An 18,738-nucleotide genomic window follows, 5' to 3' on the forward strand; every position below is an offset into this window, starting at 1 on the left:
CTCCCTAGCCATTATGACACAAGCTCTTATAGGCCAATGAACCACATGATCCATCCAAGGGATGGATCCCTTTCCTGTCTAACTCAAAAATCTCTATGAAATAGGGGATGCAAAGAGATGAAATGGGGTAGGGGGAGGGCTGACATTAAGAAAGGACAATGGGGGCACCTGAGTGGCTCAGTCGGTTAAGCGTCCAACTTTGGTTCAGGTCATGATCTCACGGTCTGTGGGTTCGAGCCCCAAGTCGGGTTCTGTGCCGACAGCTCAGAGCCTGGAGCCTGCTTTGGAGTGTGTGTGTGTGTGTGCGTGCGTGCGTGCGTGCGTGTGTGTGTGTGTGTGTGTGTGTGTCTGCCCCTCCCCAGCTTGTGCTCTGTCTCTTGCTCTCTCAAAAATAAATAAGAAAGGACAATGGAATTCTACCTCAGTCCAAACACACACACACACACACACACGCACCAAAAAACACACCCCACAATTTAAAAAATAAATATGAAAAATAAGTGTTACAACACCCTCCTGGCCCCGCCCAAAGGCAAGAGAAACAGCATTTACCTATCCTGGAATAAGACTATGACCCGCCTATGTAGAAAGTGAAGTGGAAACTCCTCAGAAAAGGGGAGAAAGGTCATTAACTAATAATAAGCAAGAAACATGTGCCCTAGACTTCAAAATGAAGTTATTCTAGCTATAAGAATTTCTGCCGTGAAGTACTTTGTCTCAATCACAAGCATAGAACAGATTTCATAAACTATTTGCAAGAGAAAGCTATCTTGCACACTATTCCATTCTCAAAATACTGCATTCAACATCTTCCCTGCTTAAGAGCCCTGGTTACAATTATGCCAATCTCTATCCCCCAGAAAATGTTTGAATGTATATGAAGTTGTTATCACTGAGAGGTGGGGGTTATTACAATACAGTTACAAGGTAAATAAATGCAATTAAAGATTACAATACTACCTGTTCTTATGTCCTTTGTTCATACTGGTTCTGGCCTTTAAAAAATATTTATCTATCCAAAATGTCATTCATCCTTTTTTTTGTTTATTTTTGAGAGAGACAGAGAGCGAATGGGGGAGGAGCAGAGAGAGGGGGAGAACAGAATCCGAAGCAGGCTCCAGGCTCTGAGCTGTCAGCAGAGAGCCCAACAAGGGGCTCAAGCTCACAAGCCGCGAGATCATGACGGAGCTGATGTTGGATGCTTAACCAACTGAGCCACCCAAGTACCCCCGTCATTCATCCTTTCAAAGACCTTGTCAGATCCAAATCCCATCTCCAAGAAAATGTCCCTGGTTAACTGAGCCCTACTTGCTCTATCCACATTACCAGAGGTCCTAAAGTATTGTGATTGTCTTACGTTCTCTGTATCTGAATCTCATTTCCAGAGCAGAACCTTAGGTCAAAATATTCATTTTATTTATTGTTGCCTCAATTTGTTGTTGTTATTGTTTCAGTTTATTTTGAGAGAGTGAGAGAGAGTGTGAGTGGCGGAAGGGAAGAGGGGTAATCCCAAGCAGGCTTTGCTATGTCAGCGCAGAAACCCTATGTGGGGCTTGATCTCACGTATAGTGAGATCACGACCTAAGCGGAAATCAAGAGTCAGACGCTCAAGTGACTGAGCCACCCAGGTGCCCCAATTTGTTGCTTATTAACTAATGTTAAGCTCTTAAAGACTTAGACAAAATACATATATATCTGAATCCCATATTCCCTAGCAGAGTCATACACCAAGAATGGACATATGTAACAATTATTTTTTGAGTTTTAGGTTAAAAGGTTTTTTCTTTGAATAGGAAAATATGAAGTTTATATTAATTATAGCCAGAAGCCTAAATAATCCAATTACCAGGTATAAAGTTACTCCCTCAATTTTTTTAGGTGAGAAGGTAAGTCAGGAATAACAGCCAATATTTTCCAAAGAGAAAACTTTTTCCTTAAACCCTAATTTCTTAAAATAAACACCTCTCTGAGAGACAACAAGGATACTCTCCTGAGACTTTATGAGACCTCGTAGGGCCCATTTATTCCCCATCATTTTACAGACCCAGAGAGGATGCAGGTTGAAGGTCATGTCAACAGGCCAATCCATGGCAGAACTAAGGCTAATGGCTGGGTTAAACTACTGCTGTTCTTTTATTCATTCAAATCAAGCCATCAATTACCCATTTATCTACATTCGTTAGTTGCTGGGGATACAGGAAAGGAGAGACCTATCCTTCCACCCCCACACCACCTGAACCCATCCCATAAAATGCTTACATTCTAATACTGGGGAAGACAGACAATGAACAAACAAGTAAGTCAATTTTATGCAGTACATTAGAAGATGTTAAATGCTAAAAATAGAGGGACAGTGTAAGGATTAAATGGGAGTGGGCACCTCAGTGCTATTACTGCACTCTACAATAGACAGAGCAAACTGGCAGAGGCCAAGGTAAAAAGACCAGGAGAGTCTCCCCATCCTTCTTCACTGCTCCCCGAGTCAGAACCAGGGTCATGCCCAAGCTGCCCAGGCCTAGCAAACTCCTATATAAGGATGAAAGGAATTGGGATGGGTTAGAGTTGCACGCAGTCTTAACGTAGCCTTATAAGTTATTTCTCTGTGGAAATGCAAAGCTGTCATGTGTGTCAAAAAAAGGAAGAAAGAAATTAATATGTACCAGAATTTAAAAAGGAAGGAATGGTAGAAGGAATTATGCTAAGCCTGATGACAAAACAGGGCAAAAGAAAGCAAGCAAAAAGGGAAGAATAGAAAAAACTTAAAGTTGTAGACTTGGGTTAATTGCTTCTCTTTCACCAATTTTGTATAACAGAAGGAGTCAAAGTACAAGATTAAAAAACATCACTTCTTAACTTATAATACAGAATTAAGATGTAATTTCACCTACTTGCTCCCTTTTTCATTCTGAGTAGGTCAATGTCCCTTACCCATCTTAAGATAAAGCAGTGACCTTACTAATACATCAGCTCCACAAGAACCATCCTGGGCTACCACCCAGGCAAGACCCAGCTGTCCACAATGCCTTATAACCCCACTGAGATGGGAAGATAAACAGCTTAACATCACTTTTGAAGACAATGGTGTATTTCTAGGCTTCTGCTATTCCATTCAGCTCCTTTTCTATCCAGAAGCTTCAATGCTCCACCTCTCATTCCCAATAATATGTCCATTTTTAGTTAGCAGCTGCTATGTAATTTCACAGATCAGTCAAGGAAGAGATAAAAGAAAAATGATATGTTTTGTATTAGACACAGATGTTGAAGACTGTGCTACGAGAAAGAAAGTCTCCTTCAGCAACAGAACCCATCTGGCCCCTGTGCTTTTCCCCCTCAGTTTTATGTAGCAGGTATGAAATTTCAATGAAATTAGACAGAAAATGTTCTGGACTCAGAAAAACTGCTCCAGGTTCAAATTTAGCTCTGCCTCTTACAAGCTTGTAAGCTGTAAGATTTGCTCTGTGCATTTAACATACATGAAGATACCCGTATACAGTACACACTCCAGGTACATACATTGTTTTCCTTTCTCACTCTAAGGCATGGGAGTTTTAAAATAACAAAACAAAACAAAACAAGCTCACTGAATATGAAAACTAAAATACAATAGTTGGGGAGCCTGGGTGGCTCAGTTGGCTGGGCATCCGACTCTTGAATTTGGCTCAGGTCAGGATCCCAGGGTCATGGGATAGAGTCCTGCACCAGGCTCTGACCTGAGCCTGGAGCCTGCTTCGGATTCTCTTGGTCTCTCCCTCTGTCCCTCCCCGGCCACCTCTCAAATTAAGGGCGGGGACGGTGGGAGTAAGTAGCAGAGTACAGAGGAACTCCTAAACACTATCTTTTCTCCAAAAAGCAAAAGGAAATCATGACTACCAAAGAAACTCTCAAGACTCTCTCAATCTGGAAGTTAACACTTAACTTCTAACAGAAGAGAAATTGGTAGTCAACTAGTGGTAGTTTTCAAATGCTTTCTTTTTTGGAATATGTTACTGTAAGAAAATTAACGTTAACATGCTAGAAAGAAAATCTTTAGAAAGAAAAAGGCTCACCCCCTAATTCCCCAACCTAAGACAACCTACAATTGACCACCAAACCTGGATTCATCTCATGAAAAGGTCTGTACTACCCAGGCAATCTTGGCAAATCTTGGAGCAGGATGGGAAATGGAAACATCAATCCACTTTACTAAAACACAGGCAGTTAAAAACCTCCCATTTTAATAACTCAAAAAGTAGCTGAGCACTTGAAGCAACTGCCAACTTGAGCAACAGATGCTCACATCTCAGCTGTGTGATTACATGTTCACTTGACTATGAACAAACTGATAACCTCTCTGACCCTCCACTGGTACACCTTTAAATTTGTAAGTAACAGTAAAATGCTTAGCACAGTGCCTGGCACATAGTAAATGCCCAACAACTTCTATTATTATAGTGATATGAAGACTAAATGCCTGTTACTTTATCTTCGGGGTAAATTTCATTGCTTATATGTCATATAGGCTTGAACAGTAGCCCCCCAAAATTTATATAACCCAGAACCTAAAAATGTGTCCTTATTTGGAAATAGGGTCTTTGTAGATATAATTGGGTTAAAATGAACCCTTTAGTGTGGGCCCTAAATCCCAATATGACTGGTGTTCTTTTAAAAGGGAAGTGTGGACACAGACACACAGAGAGAAGACAGCCACGTGAGGACAGAGGAGGAAAGTGCAATGACGCAGCTATGAATGCAAGAACACCAAGAAACGCCAGCAATCACCAGAAGCTTAGGAAGAGGCAAGGAAGGCTCCTTCCTTAGACTCTTCAGAGGGAGCGTGGCCTTCCTGACGCCTTGATCTCAGAATTCTAGCCTGCAAAACTGTGAGAAAATACATTTGTGTTGTTTTAAGTTTACTGCTCGATTTGTGCTTTGCTACAGCAGTCCCAAGAAACTAATACATTTGTTTTAAACAGACATTGTATAAATAAAGATATTTAATAAAATTGTCAATTTTCTTGAAATATTACTTATTAGGACATATTATTTATTAGGATCATCATTCAACTTTTACTCTTCCTGTCACAATTTTGTAGCATTGTGTATTCAGACTGCAGAGCAAGAAAATATAATCATGAATGCCTTATTTTACAGATCATGAAAACTGAGGATCAGAAAGGTTCGGTGGCTTTTCTTCCCAACCTTATATAGCTATATGGTAGCAGAGAGCACGAGAACCAAAGATTATCAAGTCCAAGCCTGGCATTTCTTTAATACATTATATTGTGAATAATGAAACTTCTGGATAGTCAATATATGTACAAAACCCCAGAATACTTTCCAGATATTTAGAAATACCTAACACTTTTGAAAGTTTCCTAAAACTGAACATAAAAGTACCCATGATGTGATTTAGCTAAAAATATTTATTATGGTATGCTTTATAACATAATTAAAAAAAATTTTTTTAATGTTTATTTATTTTTGACAGAGAGAGAGAGAGAGAGAGCGCGCGCGCGCGCATGAGTGGGGGAGGAGCAGAGAGAGAGGGAGACAGAATCTGAAGCAGGCTCCAGGCTCCGAGTTGTCAGCACAGAGCCCAACATGGGGCTCGAACCCACAGACCGTGAGATCATGACCTGAGCTGAAGTCAGACGCTCAACCGACTGAGCCACCCAGGTGCTCCTATAATTTTAATAACAGGCGTAATTAAAACCGCCACCAAAATAAGGTAACAGAATGTAGTCCTTAAAATGTTTCCCCCCAAAAAACAACAAGAAGAGCACTCCAGGGGGATTTCTGGAATACAAACTTAGATGACGTGTGTGGGAGGCCGCAGACTTTTACTTCAAACTCATCACTGTATCTTGTCAGCTGGTTACTCTTTAACTTTTGGCCTACTAGTTAATTTAATGCATACAGTCCACAGTACAGCAGTTCTCTGGAGGCTTTGACCAGCACCAAGGCGGGACAAAAAGTGTTGCAACACTTATTTTAGGAACAGTCGACTCTACATTTAGACCAGAGTCCAGTCATGGAGACTGGCTCAACTACCACAAAACTACCAGTGTCACTATCCAAGATAAAAGTTCTATGAGAAGAATCAGGACTCTGCAGATAGGAGGACACAGAAAAACCAAAATCTTGTAAGAATGTAAAATCCATGAAAGGAGGATTTTTATTTATCCCTGTGACCCCTTGTAATGAGATCAGTGCCTCATACACAGTAGGCACTCACCTGGGTGCTAAACGGATGGCTTTTCCATGCACATTTATCCCTCAGTCAAACCCAAACTGACTAAGGGACTTTTTTTCTAAGTTGATTTTTAAGAAGAATGTCACTATCAAAGAGAAAAGTTCTATGGTAAGAATCAGGACTCTGCAGATAGGAGAACACAGAAAAACCAAAATCCCAAACACCAATGTCTAATTTCCCTGGAACAATCTTTCACAAAAAACCCTATTTTTCCTCAAGAAAGCAAGGGAAGCTTAGTGGTAAAACAGAAGTGCATCAAAGGAAAAAACCAAGATGAAATCCTAGGTCATCATCGCTTTTCCATAAATATAACAAATATGAGTTACATCAATGGCTTACATTATATAGTCTTTTTCTTATGTTTCCTATTAGCCCAAATATAGGAACTGTTTTGTTCCAAACACATGTTCAATTTAACATTAACTAACAGTGTTGTCTGCGCTATACTAAACAACATCAGGCCCTTAAACAAATTAAACCACTACAGCAGATCACATTAAACCATGCTCTTTGACACAGCTAAGAGTTATTGAGGGATGGGAAAAAAGGGATAATGGTAGTTTTTAACTGGTCTGAAAAAGACCAGACATTTATCTCTTACCTTATTAGCACGTATCTGCTTATAAATATCTGTTTGCTGCCGAATTCGATATTCCAAGTCAGAAACATGAGCCTGAAGCCAGTTCCAGCGGCTGACAATAGCTGCTCGGTCTGCAGCCCATCTCCACTCTGACCTGCGCCTCCTAAAAGGAAAGAAACTGAGTGAAATCCAAAAGTAACAGTAAGATTTACAGCAAATGGGACGGGGAGGGTTTTAACATCTAAAGGCCCGTATACCAACTGACTCTAGTACCAAGAAAAACCAAGACTGTGTGTGTGTGTGTGTGTGTGTGTGTGTGTGTTGTGTGTGTGTGTGTGTGTGTGTGTGTGTGTGTGTGTGTGTGAAGACACACATGGAGGGCACTTCACATATAGATATTTCCCAAATTAACTAGTTCAAACTGTCTTCTAGTATCCTGATCCTGCATAAATTTCAGAGAAGAGAGAGAAATATTCTCAGATTTCTCAGGAGACAGCGAAGTATTTTCTACTTTAACATAAGACATATAAACAATAAAGATTATCTACACAGCAAATCCAAAAGACACCGCATATTATTAAAGCTAAGAATTCTTAGAATGTAACAATTAAAACTGTTCAGATCATCATACAAAAACTTGAAGTGCCGCTATGTGCTGACATGTAGAAAATATTCATTTTTTTTAAAAAGCACTATTCACAACACCAACAAATGCTAATGCCATACACAAAAGATCTTTAGAACAGTAAAAGAATTTAATGGAATACTGTTTATTTTTATTAATTATTGTATCTATCAACATGACTAAATCTCAACAATATGGAATGGAAAAACTGTAAGAAAACTAAAAAAGAATAAACATAAAATAAGAACTGTTGCCAATACATAAACAGTAAGTACAAAAACATGCATAGAACTGACACTCAACAATTGAGGATTAGGGTCCTGAGAAGGGGAATGGAGAAGTCAGATTTTAGCTTGACCTATAATGTAATAATTGATTCTTCTTTAAAAACAGGGGTGCCTCAGTCAGTTAAGTGCCTGACTTCGGTTCAGGTCATGATCTCACGGTTTGTGGGTTCGAGCCCCACATTGGGCTCTGTGCTGGTAGCATAGAGGCTGGAGCCTGCTTTGGATTCTGTGTCTCTCTCTCTGCACAGCCCCCCCCCCCATAAACATTTAAAAAAATTAAAAAATAAAAAAGTCAAGGGGTACCCGTACCTGGGTGGCTCAGCTGGTTAAGTGTCCAACTCTTGATTTCTGCTCAGGTCATTATCTCACGGTGGTGAGATCGAGCCCCACAATGGCCTCTGTGCTGGGCATGGAACCTGCTTGGGATTCTCTCTCTCCCTCTCTCTCTCTCTCTCTCGTCCTCCAGCCCCCAAATAAATAAACATTTAAAATAATAATAAAATAAAAACAAAAGTCTGGGACACCTGGCTGACTCACTTGGAAGAGCATGCCATTCTTGATCTTGGTGTCATGAGTTCAAGCCCCATATTGGATGCAGAGATTACTTTACGACATAAAAAACTTAAAAAACACAATAAAAATAAAAACAAAAAGTCTGATAGAAATGACAACATTTTAACATTCCTTAAATATTAAAGCAGGTATATGGCACCTGGTATATTCTGTAATCAAAATATTTAATAATCTTCCACAAAATTCTTTTTCAACAAAGCAGCAGTCACTGACCATAGCCCCACCTCCAGTCAGGATATACATGCTCATTACTAAAAATTTTAAGTGGCTATTAAGTGAACTTTCACAAAGTCTACTAATGAGGTAAAAAAACAGTATAACGTCAATAATAAAAGAATACATCTAACCATGGTAGGGTTAGAAATGAGTTAATTCTTTTATTTTTTATTATTATTTTTTAATGTCTATTTCTTTCTGAGAGAGAGAGCAAGCACACAGGGGAGGGACAGAGGAACTGAAGCAGGCTCTGTGTTGACAGCAGACAGTCTGATGCGGGGCTTGAACTCACAAACCGCGAGATCATGACCTGAGCCGAAGTCAGATGCTTAACCAACTGAGCCACCTAGGTGCCCCAGAAACGAGTTCTTAATTACACCATTATAATTAAGACCAAGGACAGCAATGGTATTTTACTAACTTTTATTTTATATGGTCCAAAATAAGCCACTCAGGCCAATCACTGTCATAAAGTATTATCCAATTATTTCTCTTTCAGAAAGAAGGTATTTTATAGTACCTAATATTGACGGAATCAGTATATGATGTAAAGATACTTTTTTAAAAAGTATAATTATCTGGATTAATGTTGGCTGCAGGTCTAATTCTAGCTCAAGTTCAGGAAAGAACCTCAAGAGGTAAAGTATAACCACTTGAGGATCATTCCTGAACTATAAAAATGTCCTCCCTTTTCTAAGAGGCAAGGCTAGTTAACCTGCAGAGCCACTTTCGAACTCTCACTCCTCTACAAGGTTCACCCCCTTCCTATCCGGCAAAATCTCTTGGTTTTACAAATCATTCATTCCTGAAGCTACCACAGCACCAAATGCCCATGTACCATATCACCACTGGGCCACTCCAAAAACCTCCTCAGCTACTACTCCTAATGTAAGTCATACACTACTTTTCCTAAATAAACTCCCCTCAAACCTCATTTCTTCCATCACTCTTATGTGTAAGGAACCGTACAGTTCTTGTGGCTTCTTTTCAAATCTTAAGCTTTCAAGAAAACAAAGTGTAAGGGGAGTCAAATATTGTAAAAGACAGCAATTCAAAGACAAAAAGTGATTAATAAAACTAACACAACACCCATTTAATGCCAGTTTATTCACAAATTTATTTTAACTGACAGTGGCTAGCCAAAACAAAACCCTAATGTTGAAAGTTAAAGCAAAAGAAAGAATGACTTCTTGGCAAATTTACAGCACTTCCTCCTTAGTCACTCTTGGTGGACAAAGAATCCTGGCAGTCTCTCCCAATGATCCTGAACTTAGCTCATAACGCTTCTCATGACAGTGCTCCAGGACACCAAGCACTCTAAATTGGCAGAAAAGATGAAACCTATTTGTTATTTCTGAATTTAGATACATCTTAACCAAAAGATTTCTTTTTTTTTTTTTCTTTCTTGTCTGATGTCAAGGCGGGGCGGGGAGGAGAGATAATAAACCCAAACACTTTCAAATCTGTTTGAAAGCCTGAGAATATAAAAGGAAAAGAAAATTACTTAAAACATTTCAGTTCATAAGAACTTTGATGAATAAGTACTATTTTTTTTTGATATTAAGGAATAGCCCTTCTAAATTTTCCTAAGGTCAAAACTAACAAACCTGCTATATAGGTATTTTCCTAAATATCAATAATAAACTGAGTCTCCTAGTAAGATTTTTTGGAAATTGGCTAATAAATTAAAGATAGGCAGCATTAAGGGAATACTGAAATTCCCAAATTATGAACAGGTTTCATTCTACAAATACACTTGTCATATGACAGTTTAGAACTGGAAGTGATTTTCAATAGGAAGTTGTCACAGTATTATAACATAATTAATGAAAAATGGAAAACCTTACCCCAAATGTCCAAAAAGTATCTTGTGTTTAAAATACCAGCAATAGGGGAGCCTGGGTGGCTCAATTGGTTAAGCTTCCGACTTCGGCTCAGGTCATGATCTTGCGGTCTGTGAGTTCCAGCCCCGCGTCGGGCTCTTTCCTGACAGCTCAGAGCCTGGAGCCTGCTTCTGATTCTGTGTCTCCCTCTATCTGCCCCTCCCCCACTCATGCTCTGTCTCTCTCTCAAAAATAAATAAACTTTAAAAATAAGAGAAGAGAAAATAAAATAAAATAAAATAAAATAAAATAAAATAAAATAAAATAAAATAAAATAAAATAAAATAAAATAAAATAAAATAAAAATAAAATACCAGCAATATGGGCAAAAGCTAAACTGTTAGCAAAGGTGAGAGAGGTACACAGTTAATGAGTCAGAGGTAGCTATGAAGACGTTACCACACTCCAGTGATAGAGGAGAACATAAAACATTATTGCAGGAGTAAGATCTTCACATCTTTTTTTCCCCCTGTTTCAGACACAACATGCCACAGAATCTCAGTTTACCAGAGGTAGAGGTGGATTTCCCAATATTCGAAATGTAAATTTATTACTCTCATAACTTACAGATTAAAAACAAGAGGCATCAATTTAGTATCAGTCATACAAACTTCAAAGAAGAGCACATAACTAAGGTTGCAGAGTGATAATTATTCAATGAACTGGTTTTTACTGTAGTCCTTACAAATGATGAATAAAAAGATATGGATTCCAAAACAGAGGAGTCTTTCAATTCTTTCTTGTTGCTTATTCTGTGCTAACAATTAGTGAAATAATTGTTTTAACTGTGTTATCTGTGCAGGACACTGGAATTTTTTTAATTTAATGTTTATTTATTTAAGCAGGGAGAGCGAGTGGGGGAGGAGCGGGGGAGGAGAGGGGGGGGAGGAGTGGGGGGGGAGAGAGGGAGAGAGGGGGAGGGGAAGGGGAGGGGGAGGGGGAGGGGGAGGGGGAGAGAGAATGAATATTCCAAGCAGGCTCCATGCTCAGCAGAGCCTGATATGGGGCTTGATCCAAAAACTGTGAGATCACAACCTGAGCCTATATCAAGAGTTGGACGCTCAACCAACTGAGCCACCCAGGTGCCCCCTAAAATGCCTCCCAATCTATTATTCTGCTGTGTGCTTTACTCCAGTTTATATCAAAATATCTGTCTGTAAATACCAGGCTACTATCTGAGTGGGAATTCATTTTAACTCATATTTTGCCACTTGCTTTTATGAGCATTTTATGGTAAATTTACTTTGTCGCCATGTGCTGTATAAAAAAATCTATTAAAATTTTACACTCTGGATTGATTTTTGGTTACATAAATGCAGGAAGATACAGTACCAATATTTCCTTTGGTAATACCACATGAATAATATATTTAATGTTGCCAGCTATGTACCAGTATTTATTTGTATAAAACTATACATGCTGTATAGATTTCTTTTTTAGCTATGTGAATTTATACTTTAATGTTTCTTTTTAGTGGGTTAGAAGAATATTACCACATATCCAGAATTTAGGATGTTTAATAGGATCCAAGAGTATAGAATATTTATGGTACTTACTTGAACAAAAAGTCATTTCCTCTAAAAAAGCTCTTTTATTTATAAACACTTTGAAACTACACAATGGGAAAGCACTTGAAAATTTAGGGTTCAGCTTACATGTTGGCCAATACGGAAAACGAAAAAGTGACTTTTGTTTTTAATTTTTTAAAAATCATCTTGAATGGTGATTTTAATGGAAATGTTTCATTAGAAGAGGAGAAACAGATCAACACAGGGACTTTTATGTAAGGAGACTTAACCTCTCTTAAATGTGGCAACCAAGCTCCTCCTATTTTTACTACAAATTAGGAATTATACATTGAATCCTCAAAAGGTGTCACTGAAAAAAACCTCTCCCATTGCACCAGAAGAGGTAATGATCTGAATCAACTCAGAGGTGGTTACTAACTTTGCTTAAAAAAAAAAAAAAAAAAAATTAAGGAATGCAATTTCAGCTAACAGAAAAGTTAAGAATTTGCAATACTATGCCCCTTACCATACCCACTGCTAACTTACTGTCAATGAGTTCGACAAAAGAGGTTACTAATATAACAACTCTTTCTATTTGATAAACCCTATCTTCAATGCCTACAGCACTGCCACAGACAGCAGAGCAACAGCAGTGGTAGATACCTCCTTTTTCTCAAAAATAAACTAAATCAAAAGCTGACTTATCTAAAAGTAACACTAAAGCTAGGCACTGAATCATGTCATACTTGACTTAGTACAGTCTTAAACGAAATCACTTCTTTCTAGACAAAGACGGAAAATGTGTAAATCCAGTAGAACAATGCTGGTGGGTGATACTTTTCCCTGATCCAGAATTAAAAATTTTTTTTTCATTAAATAATCATGAACATGCTAGAAAGACCTGTAATCCCATCTTTGATTCTATTTCATTTCTATTTCCAGTTCTTTCACCTATATAAAAAAAAGTTCTAGTAACAAATTATAAGTAAAAATGACTGCCCACAGCAAGCCACATTGTACTATGTTCAAAAACTGGCACCTAAATTATTTCATAGAGTTATGTGCTATTTCCAAGAATGCAAGAAAATCTAAGACACCTAGATTCTGAATCTCCAGGTTCTTTAGATGACTTATAAAACGAATAAAGTAAAATTTAGATTATCACTGAACACACAGAATATACAGTTGCTAGATTCACAGTATCCAGGGCAAGAGTCAGGATCACAAGAATAGAAAATCTTGACATTATTGAGAGCCATATTTAAAAAATGTATATGCAATGATTCACTACCTAGTTCAAAAGCAGTATGAAACCAACAGGGGAAAGACCAGGAACACAGGTTAAAAGCAAGTTCTCACTTTTATTTACTTTATGTGAACCTAAACATGAAAACTGGCCTCTGGAAATAACTGCAACATCTGCCTCACAGGAATGTGGCATTCATAAAATGATAAAATCCTAACTGCAAGGTACAATGTGTGTATTAGAAAAGATTAAATAAACATAACTTTGAATTTCAACTCTGTCTTGTGAAAGATACAAAAGAAGGGAAAAGAGAAATAAGGAAATCTCAAAGAGGCAGACAAATATAGGAAATAGAGGTTTTCAGTTAACAGAATTCTGAATTTGAGTGTTTGGCTTCAGAGTCATCTAAAGGAAGCTCCACTCTACACAGCAAAACTAAAGTGTAGTTTCCCTTGAATAACAACACGGAGTTAGGGATGCCAAAACTTAACTAACTAACTAACTAACTAACTGCCTTCTAATGACCGGAAGCCTCACCGATAACAACAGTCAATTAATAGACATTTTGCATGTTATGTGTATTATATACTGTATTCTTCCAATGAAGCTAGAGACAATATTAAGAAAACCATAAGGAAGAGAAAATACATTTACAGTACTGTATTTATAGAAAAAAAATCCACGTACAGTGGGCCCTCCCAGTTCAAACACATGTTGTTTCAAGGTTCAACTGTAGTTCATTAGAACAGACCACTGTATTCAGCGACAACTTCAATGACATTAGCCTCTGCCCAAATATACAGAGATGGAGGAAATAAAGTACAGAGGGAGGGGAGGAGTCTACCATCAAATATCTTTCATATTTTAGCTGTAAAATAAAAAACTTAGAGGAGAATGGGCTAAGAAACGGTTTGTATCTGTCATTCTAACTGCTTATTACAGTTTTCTAGAGAGGTCTGTGGTAGTAATAGGAAATAAATGTACCAGACCAATTCTAAACTGCCAATTCATCCTGATAAAGACTCTGGGGGTTGAACACTTACACTTGACCCTTTTGTCCTACAGCCTAAACCAGATTACCTCTGAACTGAAAGGAGATTTGTGTATTTTGGCGAATTATTTCAGCCAAACTATCAACGATCACAAACTCTCTTCCTCCTCCTCCCAATGCCATTTGATAAATATTTAAGCACCTATTATTTACTGCCAGGGATTATACTAGGTGCTGGGGATACAGTAATAACAAACAAGAACTGTGGCTCATTAAGCTTAGAGTTTAATGGGCAAGACAAATATTAATAAACAGATAATCATGCAAAATGTTAAGAGATTATAACTATGACATCAGATCTAGAAGACGGCCCTGTGTTATAAACATTTAACCTAAGCTCCAAAGAATAAATGAGGACTTGGACAGGCAAACTTACTGTGGACAAAAGGTCTCAGGGGTGGTGAGGGGAATGTGGGGAGGTGTAGAAGATACTGGGGGTTGTGGTGTGTCTTAACAAGAAACAACATGTATACAAGATTGTGCAGCTGGAGCTTAGACAGTGAACAAGGGGAAGAAATCACTGGAGTTGCTGACACTGGTTATGGGTAGGTGGGGCCAGATCCACAAAACTCTGTAATCTATGTTAATTTTATGAAACAGTATTAAGCAGTCTTGGTCTTGTCCTATGTTCTTACATTTATCTTGGACTGTTTTTAAATGAAAAATTTCAAATACAAGCTAATGGATAATGAATTCCCACATAACCATCAACTAACTTCAAGAATTATTAACTTTTGGCCAATCCTATCTCATCTATAACATTTATCCCTCATCTCCATTAATTCTCAAGTATTCCCCACTATCAGATCATTACACCTGTGTATATTTCCACATGTAGCTCTAAAAGGTAAATTCACTTAAAATATAGTATACTATATACTACACTATATATACATACACACATAATACCATACCATGTATCATATATTTGTAGTATAATATGCTATAAACTTTCACAATTCGAAAAACAGGAACTCCTTAATGTCAAATATCCTGTACTGTCTCAATTGGTTTGTCCAAATCAAAGACAAGTAAGATCCACACTGCATTTGGTTAATGCATCTCAAATTTGGAACAGATTTCTTCTTTTTCTCCTTGCAATTTATTTGTAGAAAAAACAGAACTATCTGTCCTTTTAAGGGACAAAAAGTGGATTTTACTGATTGTTATCCTTGTCACAAAGCCCACACTTTTGAACTTTATAAACTCAATCTTTAAACTACTTTAAGTTTGTTATTTAGTGTTTATTTAGTACAGATCAAATTATTGGTGCTTTCGAACATTTCATTTTTACATGTTTAAGACTGAGGTGTGCTAAAACACACCCAACCTTTAGAGATTTAAGTACTCCAAACTCTTCTCAATGCCCATTTCTCAGGCTTTTTATTAATCATGGTAACATACACATAATACATAATTCTGCCATGCACAGTAAAGACAAAAAATGTAACAATTCTTCAGCAGAGCCCCTAGCAGCACTCAGATCAATCTGTTTGTCACATTCAATTAAGTGTCCAACCTGATAATATCCAGGTGCATCTTTTATGTCTAAAACTCACCTTCCTCTGGGGACGTCTTTCCTGGCAAACTTTAGCCTGGAATTGATTACTTTGTATTCTTCAAGCTTAGTGTGACCCTCTTCTTTTGTTATTTATGTGTTCTGTATTTCCAAGTTATGTCATGAAGACCTTGATCGGCCTTCAACTAGATTATCCATGCCTCTTTATCGGCACTACCTACCATGGGGTTTTAACTGTAGATCAATTTTCAATGATTATCTGTCTGCATACATGTAGTTTACAAATAAGAACTTCCAGGAAATCTAAAACATATGAGACTTATTCAGGCAATGGCTTGTCCTGCTTAATTTTCAAACTGTAAAAAACAAAAAACAAAACAAAACAAAAACCACAAAAAACCTCACCTAACTGAAGCTTGAAAGACCCAGAATGCCTTTGACACACTGAAGTATTCCAATGGAGAAAGAGCATGACAAAGAAGGATGGAAGTGGCTTATAGTTCCTCTTGGCTGGCTGTAGGACTAGACAGAATCTGAGCGTGAAGATTCAGAACAAAACACTGGCCTAGTTGCGGTGTCTTGTTCAGAGAATGGGACTCTGTTATGTTTCAAGAATAAAGCAAAATGACAAAGTTAATACTGAAAGACTCTCAGTTATTCAAAAACTGCTACCCCAGAGTGGCTACTCCAGAGTGAACCAATCAATTTTCTGTCTACTTTTCTGCCTATGGAATCTACTGTTTTACAGTGGATTCCATTTTAGAACCTTTCAAAAATCAAACTGAGGTTAGAATATTCCTAAACAGTTAAATAATCCCACTTGTTCAAGAGCCCATAAATTAAAGTATTAAGAGTAGCTATTTTTTGATCTAGCTCACTCACCTAAGCAGGAGACTGACAAGGAGCGAATCTTACAACTTAAAAGTACTTATTGTAAGCAGCAGAGGACTTAGAAACTTCTCATAAACATCACAATAAAGACTGAAAGGGAAACAATCCTATCTTCAGCATTTCCCAACACCCCAGCCCTGGGAGTTAAAGTGGAGGATGACAGGCACTTCTTATTCCACGGGGGACAGTTTGCTTCTGATTATCTCTAAAACAATGAAAATCTATGGATTCAGCCTCACAGAGTAACTATATAATAACAGAACTCCTATAGGGAAATGTTTTTAATCCTCACTTTAATAACAAAATAGAGCTTGTTAGAAAGAATATAGTGTATGGAGTTAGTAAATGCTAAATTCCAAATCCTGGCCCTACCATTTAGCTAGCTAGCTGTAATCACTGAGCCAGGTATGGAAATATGAAAGAGCCAACATTCCTATCAATGCTCAATGTCCAGGAATGATGTTCCAACTTCAGTGTGTATAAGAACTATCGGAGAGTTAAAATGAGTCCCAGGGACTTGCATGAAAAGAAGCCTCTTGGATAATTCTCAGGCAAGAAATGTGCAAGACCATACTTTCAGAAACATAACTCAGAGCTACTGAGGTTCAGAAATGAAAGGATTCATCTTGAAGAACATGAAGTTGAATCAAAAATCAATTTGTTAGTTAACTTAACGGTTCTTAAAATAGAAGAACTTCTGGTCCAGGAGAGATGGTGTGGACTCTTCTTCCAGCACATCCCTGCAAAAAACACAGCTAGAAGCCCTGGAAATAACACAAGAGGCAACCAAATTTTCGAAAAGCTCTGAAAAGTGGAAAAAGGAAGAGGAACTGGTTAGGGACTTCAAGACTAGAACAAGAGTGTGACATCGCATCTAAAAACTCCCATTCAATCAAAGGTAACCCTGGCCTAGAATTTCCTAACTTCCAGCCTAGCAACAAAAGTGGCCCAGAAAGGCTCATCACTCCTCTGTATGGAATAGGAATACCACCCCCCCCACCCCACCCCCCCACCCCCACCCGTATCAGGCAAGCTCTGCAGCAACAGAAAAGGGGAAGGATCAGGAGGTCAGCAAACAATACGAGGCCAGGGGAAAACATTATTACACTTCTCTCTTTACTTTTTACAACAAAGACTCATTATGTCTAATCTCTCTCCTCCCATTCTCTCTTAAATCCAAGTTCTCACCCCCACTAACTGCACTGAAACTGCTATTCAAGGTCACCAATGACCTCCACTGTCCTAAATCCAATTCTCGGTCCTTATCACCCAAACTATCAGCAGCATCTAACACAGGTGATCACTCATCAAAATATTTTCTTCATTTGTCTTTCAAGACATCATATTAACCTGATTTTTCTCTTGCCTTTTTCAATTCTTTTTAAGACTCCAACTGCCCACAACTCTAAATCTTTCTACACTCAGTTCCTAGGGGATCTTATCAAATATCATAGCTTTAAGTATTGTCTACATTTCTAACTCTCAAATTCTTACCGCTAGCCAGGACTGCTCCCCTGAATTCCAGATTCCTGTATACACCTGCCAACTCAACACCAGCACCTGAATGTCTAAGAAGCATCTCAATCTTACTATTCAAAACTGATACTCCTTCTTCCCCATTCTTTATACCTTTCCAAACCTGCTTCAATTGGATTGATGTGTCTAGGTGAAAAACCTTGGTGTTATCCTTGACTTCAAACCCCTTACCCCGTCTTATCTCTCTCACAGACACCTCCTCCTTCCCCCAACACACACACATCCAGTCCATCAGCAAATTTTACTGGAACTATCTTCAAAATATATCCAGTATTCGCCAATACTTTTTTGTCACCTCACCATCACTACTTTGGTCCAAACAGCCTAGATTATTGCCAATTGGTCTGGCTCTCATCCTTGACCAAATTCATCTATTCAGTGTTAATATAGCAGCCAGAACGTTGTTGTACAAAAGGTAAGCTAGAAGACGCCACTCCTCTCCCCAAAATCAATTCTTGTTGCTTCCCATCTGTCAAAATGACCAAAGACCAAAAACCAAAACCACTAAAAACTCCCAAGTCCTTACAATGACCTGTATGGCCCCAAATGGTCATGCACCACCTACTACCACCCCTCCCTGCTAGCTCACTG

The 18,738-nt window shown here is 38.2% G+C and overlaps 1 protein-coding gene across 5 annotated transcripts in view; it reads right to left on the reverse strand.

The window, feature by feature from the left end:
* The window catches only part of KANSL1 (KAT8 regulatory NSL complex subunit 1), a 174,665-nt gene that overhangs the window by 41,659 nt on the left and 114,268 nt on the right, over positions 1-18,738 (reverse strand). For all 5 annotated transcript variants that reach the window (XM_042965867.1, XM_042965868.1, XM_042965869.1 and 2 more), the window contains one exon: positions 6,834-6,975. In XM_042965867.1, coding sequence (XP_042821801.1) covers positions 6,834-6,975 — 142 coding nt within the window. The remainder of the gene's footprint in view (positions 1-6,833; positions 6,976-18,738) is intronic.

Source organism: Panthera tigris, chromosome E1, assembly GCF_018350195.1.
Source record: "Panthera tigris isolate Pti1 chromosome E1, P.tigris_Pti1_mat1.1, whole genome shotgun sequence".
Lineage (NCBI taxonomy): Eukaryota > Metazoa > Chordata > Mammalia > Carnivora > Felidae > Panthera > Panthera tigris.